Below are 9,946 nucleotides of genomic sequence, written 5' to 3'. Positions count from 1 at the left end.
CCGTTCTAAAAATAGCTTGCACCGACAATTAAAGGTAACGGACCTACTGCTATGACTATAGGGATTATAATGGCAATGGGCCAATTTGCCAAAATGTTGAACTATCCCTTTAAAATGTGTTCGTTACAGATTAAAACAAATGTTTCTGCACTTTTTCTTGAGTGATATTTCAAATTCAGGACTTCAGAGTCGAGTATTGTTACTTTATCTGGTGATAACGAACTGAGTTTTGTGTCGTCAGGGCGATAAACATCTGGAACACGACGAGCAGCTGTAAACACTTTGACTTTTTTTACAATCAGTGATTTTTAGGTCCCATGTTCATCTGTATCTGTTGTTTCCGGTATTTATTTATTTATTTTTTGGTAAACTCACGACTTTTGTCCGCTCCAGGCTTCCGTAGGAATCATGATTAGTTTGATTGATATCTGGTTGCCGTGGTGATGATGGACAGGTGCTGATCAAAACCTGAGCGAGCGAACGAACATCTGTCCAGCTGCAGACGACGGCTTCCTGTTTGTTCATCAGGACGTCGTCTCTCCTCGGTGCAAAGAGATTAAATTAAAGGGATAGTTCACCCAAAATTCAAATTTCATTACTCATTATCTACTCCCCCTCATGTGGACTAATAAGGGCTGGGAGAAGTTTCAGAGTCCTCCGTGGCTTCTCTGAGTTACGGGGGGGGGGGTCCACGCAGCAGTATTTGTCCATATAACGGTTGCAAATGGATACCAACTGTCTTCGTAACAAAAAGACACACCAAAAAACATCCAAATACCTCCATGCTGCTCGTATGTAATGTCCCTCAAATTGTTCCGCCGGTGACTGACACAGGAAGAGCAGTGAACTGAGACACTGGGAGCTTCCGCCACAAACAAGCTTAAAGGGATAGTTCAACATTTTGGCAAATTGGCCCATTGCCATAATCCCTATAGTCATAGCAGTAGGTTCGTTACCTTTAATTGTCGGTGCAAGCTATTTTTAGAACGGAGGAGCGGAGCGGCAAGCTGTTCAGGGCTACGCTACGGAGGCTCATGGGATTTCTTGGTTTCCCTCATCAAACTCATCAAATACACAATCCAACAACTCCAAAAGGCTGTCGTGTGTAGTTGTGAGCTGCACATTCACCACGCTATGAGATAATAACACAACGTTACCAGACAGAGTTGTTGTAGAGGGAAATTCATGTAAAACCACTGATGATCGTTGCCTTCAGGGACAGTTTTTCATCATCAGTCTCTGTATTTCCCTCTAAAACAACTCTGTCTGGTAACGTTGTGTTATTATCTCATAGCGTGGTGAATGTGCAGCTCACAACTACACATGACAGCCTTTTGGAGTTGTTGGATTGTGTATTTGATGAGTTTGATGAGGGAAACCAAGAAATCCCATAATGAGCTTCCATAGCGTAGCTCTGAGCAGCTCGCGGCTCTGCTCCGCCGTTCTAAAAATAGCTTGCACCGACAATTAAAGGTAACAAACCTACTGCTATGACTATAGGGGTTATGGCAATGGGCCAATTTGCCAAAAATGTTGAACTACCCCTTTAAAACATAGACTTATTTAATTTTTTTCAGGACAATTTCTCATGTCGGAGCTTCAATACAAGACGGACATTACATACGAGCAGCATGGAGGTGTTTGGATGTTTTTTGGTGTGTCTTTTTGTTTTACGAAGACAGTTGGTATCCATTCACCTTTAGCCCTTAGTCCACATGAGGGGGAGGAGATAATGAGATGAGAAATTTCAATTTTGGGTGAACCTTTATAACCCTTTAAGCTTCGTGCAATAATAAGAGTCCTCCCTCTTCCTCGTCCTCGTTGTCATTGGTTACGACCTTCCTGAGCGCGACGGAGACCAGACGTCGTCCTGAGAGTCCGAGTCGTCCAGGCTGAAGTCTCCTCCTCCTCTCTGGGGTTTCTTCTTCCTCCTCTCGGTGTCGTTCGGCCTCGAGGCGGCTGCTGCTGCTGCTGCTGCTGCTCCGTTGATGTCGGTCAGAGGAACGTAGGAGTAGTCGCTCCGCTCGGGGAAACGGGAGGAGACGGAGGCGCGACAGGAGGGGAGGAGGTGCAGGAGGAGGCTGACGGAGAGCAGCGACGCCATGGTAACGGTGATGATCAGCCACGTTCTCCTGCAGAGGGAGGAGGAGGAGGAGGAGGAGGAGGAAGAGGAGAAAGAGGAGGAGGGGGAAGAGGAGAGAAGAGGAGGAGGAAGAGAAAGAGGAGGAGGAGGAGGAGGAGAGAAGAGGAGGAAGAGGAGGAGAGAAGAGGAGGAAGAGGAGAAAGAGGAGGAGGAGGAGGAGGAGGAGGAGGAGGAGGAGGAGAGAAGAGGGGGAGGAGAAGGAGGAGGAGAGAAGAGGAGGAAGAGGAGGAGGAGAGAAGAGGAGGAGAAAAGAGGAGGAGAGAAGAGGAGGAGGAGGAGGAGGAGGAGAGAGAAGAGGAGGAGGAGGAGAGAAGAGGAGGAAGGAGGAAGAGAAGGAGAGAAGAGGAGGGGGAGAGAAGAGGAGAAGGAGGAGGAAGAAGAGGAGGAGGAGGAGAGAAGAGGAGAAGGAGGAGGAAGAAGAGAAAGAGGAGGAGAGAAGAGAAGGAAGATGAGGACGAGGAAGAGGAGAAAGAGGAGAGGAGGAGGAGGAGAGAAGAGGAGGAAGAGGAGGGGGAGAGAGGAAGAGGAGGAGGAGGAGGAGGAGAGAAGAGAAGGAGGAGAGAAGAGGAGAAGGAGGAGAGAAGAGGAGAAAGAAGGGAAGAGAAGATGAGGAGGAGGAGAAGGAAGAGGAGGAAGAGGAGGAGGAAGAGAAAGGAGGAGGAAGAGGAGAAAAGATGAAGAGAAAGAGAAGGAGAGAAGAGGAGTAGGAAAAGGAGGAGGGGGAGGAAGAGGAGGAGCAGGAGGAAGATGAGGAAGAGGAGGAGGAAAAGAAGGAGAGAAGAGGAGGAAGAAAAGGAAGAGGAGGAAGAGGACGAGGAGAAGGAAGAAGAGGAGGAAGAGGAAGAGGAGGAAAATGAGGAGGAGGGGGAAGAAGAGGAGGAGGAGGGTTAGAAGAGAAACTAAAACCATAGAATATCTGAATATCAAAAAAGCAAAGTAGCTCATTTTCCTACGTGACCTGAATGCATCATGAGTAACACATGAATTATATTTTTATATAAATTTACAAAAACACAACGGGACAAACAGAAAAATGAGACAAAACTAAATGAAAATCACATAAAAACCTGAGGACGTTGTGACATTTTGTTTAAATCTCAACTAAAACAACTCATCAGTTATTAAACAGCTGCTGCTTTTTCCCTTAGTGATTAATTCCCTGATAACGAACTAGTTGTTTTTCTTTAACCAGAGACACAGAAGAGTCAGTTTGACTGTTTAGTTTCTTCCTCATCTCTTCATCACCGTCACTTCTCCTTCTTCCTGAAACCTCTGTTGTGCGTTACAAGAGGAGGAAGTTGTGTTGAGTCACTGACAGTTGTGTTGTTGTTGTCCACCACACCTTTTGAAAGTCTAATTTCTGTTTCCTTTATCTTTGAGTTTGATCTATTTCATTTCATTCTATTTCTCTCTCTTTTTTTGATATTGTACATTCAGGGTATATGCAGGAATCTTGAAGTTAATTTTAATACCTTTTTAAGACTTTTTCAAGACCTTCTCAATATTTTTTAACACCTCACCGTCGCTTCAAGCTGTAACCATTTACATCAGTGACACTTTCAACTTAACAGTTCTAGTTTGTGATAAAGACTATAGACCACTATGATACAACAGTATTCAAAATAGGCTGGGATAATAAATACAAGGCAAAGTTTATAATAAAAAAAAAAAGAAAAAACCATTGCTCCACTCTCAAAAAACCAAAACAACAATCTTCTTTTCTTTTTTATGAACCGGTTCATCTTTGTTTTTTAATAAAACAAATAAATTCACACACTTTTATAATGTTTTTTAGGACTCAAACTCTTAGACAGCTAATTCAGAAAAAATACCTTCAAAATTTAAGACTTTATAAAGTCGTGAAAAGACTTTTTAGTACTTTTTAAGGGTCTTAATTTTCCCAAAATTGATTTATCACCTTTTAATACTTTTCAAGACCCCGCGGATACCCTGACATTGTTCTGATTATAGTTTATGTATGCAAGTGTCTTTGAGCCATTGTAAAACTACGTAATAAATAAAATGTGTTATTATTAATCTCCTGGAAGCTTTCTGTTTTTTAAAAAGTCCTGAAAAAACAAAAGAAAACAACAGATATTTATTATTTATTTATTTACCAGGATCATTTATCAAAGTTTGTTTGTCTAAGTTTCTGGGAAGAAAATAATAATAACAACCCCACCCCACCCTGAATTAATTTCACTTCTCTAACTGGTTCTGTTTCCATTAATAACAAATAATAATAAAACTAATTTTGAAAAAGAAGAGAAAAGAAAAAGAACAACTTGAAAGAAGGTGTTTTATTTAAAAAAAAAAAACTTTTCTCTTGATCTCGATCGATTAAAAAATGATCCTGAAAGGCAGAAAAAAAAAATCACACCCAAAAATGTATTTCATTTCTCGAACTGTTTTCATCAATAACAGATAATAATCATTTTGAAAAAAATTAAAAGAGGGTGTTTTATTTTTTTTCACTTTTCTCCCTGGATAAAAATCAAACCTGATAGATTTAAAAATGATCCTGGCAGATAAATAAAAGTATAAAGGGAGTGAAGAAGAACATGGACTTTAACTTTTTATTATTTTTCTCTCTCCGTTTTCTTTTAATTCTCTGAGAACAAGTTAAATCGACTGTTTTTAAAACCTCTAAAGTCTCCGTCAGAAGCTTATTGCTCCTTTTTCTAACCATGTTTTGTTTTATTTGCTTTATAAATAAAGTTATGTTGATCTCATCACTCATCACTCATCCGAGCCGTTTGGTGGATGAATGTTAAAAAACAGACGAGGGGTAACCGTCGGCGACAGGCAGGAGCAGCTCTTCACAAAAGCCCCTTCAGCGTAACCACGGCAACCGACGACAATCCCTAACTTGCATTTGAAAGGTAAAAAAAAAAGGGGGAAGGAGGCGAATGAATTCATCCCGTCCTTCAGAGTGTGTGTGTGTGTGTGTGTGTGTGTGTGTGTGAGTGTGTGTGTGTGTGAGTGTGTGTGTGTGTTAATTAGCTTCATGGAGACACTGAGTGGGGTCACGTGACTCGACCCTTTAACCCTTCTTACTCTGAGAGATGAGGCCGCTCTCTGTGGGCTTCCTCCTCCTGTTTCCACGACAACAACATCTGTTTGGCCAGGCAGTGTCCAGCTGTGGAGGAGAAGGAGGAGGAAGAGGAGGAGGAGAGAGGAGGACGTACTGTCACTTTAAGAGAAACGTTTACTTCATCAAACACCCAAATGATCGATTAATCAAAGGGATAGTTCAACATTTTGTCAAATTGGCCCATTGCCATAATCCCTATAGTCACAGCAGTAGGTTCGTCATTATCTTTAATTGTCGGTGCAAGCTATTTTTAGAACGGTGGAGCAGAGCCGTGAGCTGCTCAGAGCTACGCTACGGAGGCTCATTATGGGATTTTTTTTGGTTTCCCTCATCAAACTCATCAAATACACAATCCAACAACTCCACAACGCTCTGGTGGACAAGTTGTGAGCTGCACATTCACCACGCTATGAGATAATAACACAACGTTACCACACAGAGTTGTTTTAGAGGGAAATACAGAGACTGTTGATGAAAAACTGCCCCTGAAGGCAACACGCATCAGCAGTTTTGCATGAATTTACCTCTAAAACAACTCTGTGTGGTAACGTTGTGTTATTATTTCATAGCGTGGTGAATGTGCAGGTCACAACTTGTCCACCAGAGTGTTGTGGAGTTGTTGGATTGTGTATTTGATGAGTTTGATGAGGGAAACCAAAAAAAATCCCATAATGAGCCTCCGTAGTGTAGCTCTGAGCAGCTCACGGCTCTGCTCCACCGTTCTAAAAACAGCTTGCACCGACAATTAAAGGTAACAAACCTACTGCTATGACTATAGGGATTATTATGGCAATGGGGCCAGTTTGACAAAATGTTGAACTATCCCTTTAACAATATATAATCAATCATCAGTTGCAGCTTTAAAGAGCAGAGAGAGATGATGATGATGTTTCCAGTTCTCCCAGTTCATCCAGACACAACAACCACTCAACTGTTTTAACTTCTGCTCCATGCAAATCACACACACACACACACACACACACAGACACACACACACACACACACACACACACACACACACACACACACACACACACACACACACACACACACACACACACACACACACACACAGTGAAGAAGAGGAAGAGGAAGCTGCAGGTTGATAACTGTCAACGAGTGTAAACAAAAGTGTGTGTGTGTGTGTGTGTGTGTGTGTGTGTGTGTGTGTGTGTGTACCTCTGTTCATGGTGTCGTGCGTCTCCGGCGGCAACGTGGCGTTGCAGCTTCCTGTCCGCGGGTCACACGGACACTGGTCGTCACAGCGACACAGCTGAGCACAGGACGGACCGAAGAAACCCAGAGGACACACTGAGGAGGAGGAGGAGGAGGAGGAGGGGGAGAGAGGAGGAAGAGGAGGAGGAGAGAGGAGGAGGAGGAAGAGGAGGAAGAGGAGGAGGAGAGAGGAAGAGGAGGAGGAGGAGGAGGAGGAAAGAGGAAGAGGAGGAGGAGAGAGGAAGAACAGAGAGGAGGAAGAGAAGGAGGAGAGAAGAGGAGGAGAGAGGAGGAGGAAGAGGGGGAGGAGGAGGAGGAGGAGGAGGGGGGAAGAGGAGGAGGAGGAGGAGGAGGAGAGGAAGAGAAGGAGGAGAGAGAGGAAGGAGGAGGAGAGAGGAAGAGGAGGAGAGAGGAGGAGGAGGAGGAGGAGGAGGAGAGAGGAGGAGAGAGGAGGAAGAGGAGGAGAGAGGAGGAGGAGGAGGAGGAGAGAGGAGGAGAGAGGAGGAAGAGGAGGAGAGAGGAGGAGGAGGAGGAGAATGAGGAGGAGGAGGATGAAGAGGAGGAGAAAGAGACAGCAGGAGGAGGAGGAGGATGAAGAGGAGAAGGAGGAGAGAGGAAGAGGAGGAAGAGTAGGAGGAAGAGGAGGAGGAGGAGAAGGAGAGAGGAAGAACAGAGGAAGAGGAGAAGGAGAGGAGAAGGGGAGAGAAGAACAGAGAGGAAGAGGAGGAGGAGGAGGAGGAGGAAGAGGAGGAGGAGAGAGGAAGAGGAGGAGAGAGGAGGAGGAGGAGGAGAGAGGAAGAGGAGAAGGAGAGAGGAAGAACAGAGGAAGAGGAGAAGGAGAGAGGAAGAGGAGAAGGGGAGAGAAGAACAGAGAGGAAGAGGAGGAGGAGGAGGAAGAGGAGGAGGAGAGAGGAAGAGGAGGAGGAGAGAGGAGAGAGGAGGAAGAGAGAGGAAAAGGAGTAGGAGAAAAGAAGGGGGGAAGGAGGAGGAGGAAGAGGAGGAGGAGAGAGGAAGAGGGGGAGGGGGAGAGAGGAAGAGGAGAAGAAGAAGGAGAAGTGGGAGAGAGGAGGAGGAGTAGAAGAAGAAGCGGGAGAGGAGAGGAGGAGGAGGAGAGAGGAGGATGAAGAGAGGAGGAGGAGGAGAGAGAGGAGGAGAGGGGGGAAGAGGAGGAACGAGGAGGAGGAGGAAGAGGAGAAAAGGGATGGAAAGAGGGAGAATAAGAAAGACAAAAGGGGGAGAAGTGAAGAAAGAAGAAAAAGACAGAGGAGGAGGAAGAGGAGAAGGAGGAGGAGAGAGGAAGAAGAGGGGGAGAAGAAGAAGAAAAACACAAAGAAAGAAACACACACATTTAAATAACACTATGATGACATCATCTTAAGCCCCGCCCACTCAGATCTGATCCGTGAGGTAACATCATAATGCACCTTTACCTTCTTCACAGCCGTTGCCGTGGAAACCAGGCGGACAGGTGCAGAGTCCGTGGACGGCGTCGCAGGAGCCGCCGTTGACGCAGCCGCAGGTCTGGTTGCAGCCGTCGCCATAGAAACCGGGGGGACACCCTGGTGATTTAAGGAAACACGACCATCACAAATCAGCTGATAATCAATAATCAATATTTAATATAGAGTCAAATATGAGTCACAAACCTTTGGAAAAAAAAAATCTCATACAGATGTTTAGTCGATTCATGTAAAACCAATAAAGTTATCGATTATTTTGAACCATTTTGAAGAAACAATGAATAATTCTTGAGTTTTAATTCTCAGTTTGTTTGATTTTTGACCTTTTATGAAAAGAAACTGGTCGACGTTGAAGTTTGGACTCTGGATGCGGTGACACAGCGTCGTCGGGGGTTTATGGGAAACTGAGTTTCCGTGTGTTTTATTGGCCTGATGACAAATCAATAACCTGATAGAGTCACTGTGTAAATAACACGTTGATGTTTGTGACCTGAGAGTGAACTCTGACTGTCTGACCTCTCACACACACAATAATATATAATCACTAAACACGTTTTTCTATAATAACGGATGTCGACACACGTTTTCAGGTTCATCTGTCACATTTATTTACTAGTAATTACAGTCAATTTCTTATGTAACTTTTGGTCGAGGCATAAAAATACAAAAACATAGAATAAAATATTTAAAAAGCAACAGAATAGAGGAAGTAGAAAGTTTAAATAAAATACAGTGCAAATAACTAAAGGAATAAAAAAGATGGCAGCCATTGTAATCAATTAATTATTATTATTAACAGTCCAATGGCAGCAAGTAGTATAACACGGCTCTATTCTTCCTTCTCAACTAAATACATGTATTTGCTGAATATGTACTGTATCATTTATTTTTCTTTGTAAGCGTAGGTAGTTTTTCTTCTTGTTTCATTTTTATTCCATAAAATTGTATCAGTAACTATGACTAACTTGCTTTTGTTTCATCAGGCCTGTATATGTTTACATTACATATAACATTGTTGTATATTATACATTTTCAGCACGTTTTTAGCATAGGCGGCGCTATCAATAGGCTAAGGGAAGCTTAGCTTCCCCTAGATTGTCACAGTTGTTGTTTTTAAATTATATTTTAGAAAGAGGTGGGAAATACATTAAAACACACATTTTTAAAGTATTATCTATGTCGATGGTTTATTTATTTTTTATTTCAGTGGTATATGACTGGTTACCTGCGTCATTAAGTACACACGGCGTAGCTACAACGCGCAGCGTAGAAGCTTACCCCTTTGCCTCGCTATGCTACTGTAGTCACTGACAGTCCAGCGAAATTAAAAGAAAAAAGCCCGGTAAAACGGACATTAAGGTTTTTGAATATCAAAATTGACGAGTCCGAGAGTCCCATGAAGCAGCAGCAATGAAGCCGACCACGATGCTTCCACGACCGGCTGCCGCCTTCTCTCCTGCCACTGGCCTCCATGATGACACCGGCTGCCCCCCCCCGGATACCGGCCACTGCCCGCGAGTCACCGGTCTACCTCCGGACAGCCGCGCCCCCCCGAACACCTGCGCACACCCTCCTCCAGTCACTGGCCTAAGTTACGTCCAGACAGCAGCCCCGACCGCCCGGACACCTGCTGCCTCCCTCCTCCAGTCACCGGCCTACCTCTGGACACCTGTGTGAGCGCACATTCTCACAGGAGTTGCGCAACTGGATGAGGACAATGGCACAGCAGATACTGTCAACTCTGTTGCTTCTGTACATCGAGAGCGACAACTAAGAGGATTTAAACCTGAAGAAATAGTTGAAAAATATGACACAAACGCCCCGTGGCGTGCTGCTTAGGGTAAGAACATTGATTAGGTTAATTATGGGCCACTACAAAAGCAAAAAAACAACAACAAAAAAAAAAACAAGTAGAGAATGAAAGGAATCATTCTGCTGCATCTCAGTTTGATGAACATCAAAACTATATACATCTTATATATCTGCCTGGGTAAAGACTTTTTTTTCTTTTTCTTTTTTTTTTTTGTCCCGTAG

General features: G+C 43.9%; 1 protein-coding gene across 1 annotated transcript in view; it reads right to left on the bottom strand.

Annotated features, from left to right (window-relative positions):
• Nucleotides 1–1,795: 1,795 nt before the first annotated feature.
• Nucleotides 1,796–9,946, bottom strand: part of nagpa (N-acetylglucosamine-1-phosphodiester alpha-N-acetylglucosaminidase) — a 28,275-nt gene continuing 20,124 nt past the window's right edge. The window contains exons 9-12 of the mRNA XM_085803098.1: nucleotides 7,883–8,011; nucleotides 6,417–6,548; nucleotides 5,201–5,282; nucleotides 1,796–2,132 (exon numbers count right to left, since the gene is read on the bottom strand). Of these exons, the coding sequence (XP_085659224.1) occupies nucleotides 1,832–2,132; nucleotides 5,201–5,282; nucleotides 6,417–6,548; nucleotides 7,883–8,011 (644 nt within the window). The 3' untranslated portion in view covers nucleotides 1,796–1,831. The remainder of the gene's footprint in view (nucleotides 2,133–5,200; nucleotides 5,283–6,416; nucleotides 6,549–7,882; nucleotides 8,012–9,946) is intronic.

This window comes from Trachurus japonicus, chromosome 16 (assembly GCF_045865225.1).
Source record: "Trachurus japonicus isolate A0001 chromosome 16, Traja_1.0".
Lineage (NCBI taxonomy): Eukaryota > Metazoa > Chordata > Actinopteri > Carangiformes > Carangidae > Trachurus > Trachurus japonicus.
The sequence above is the reverse complement of the archived record's forward strand: the minus strand, read 5'-3'. Positions and strand labels throughout refer to the sequence as shown.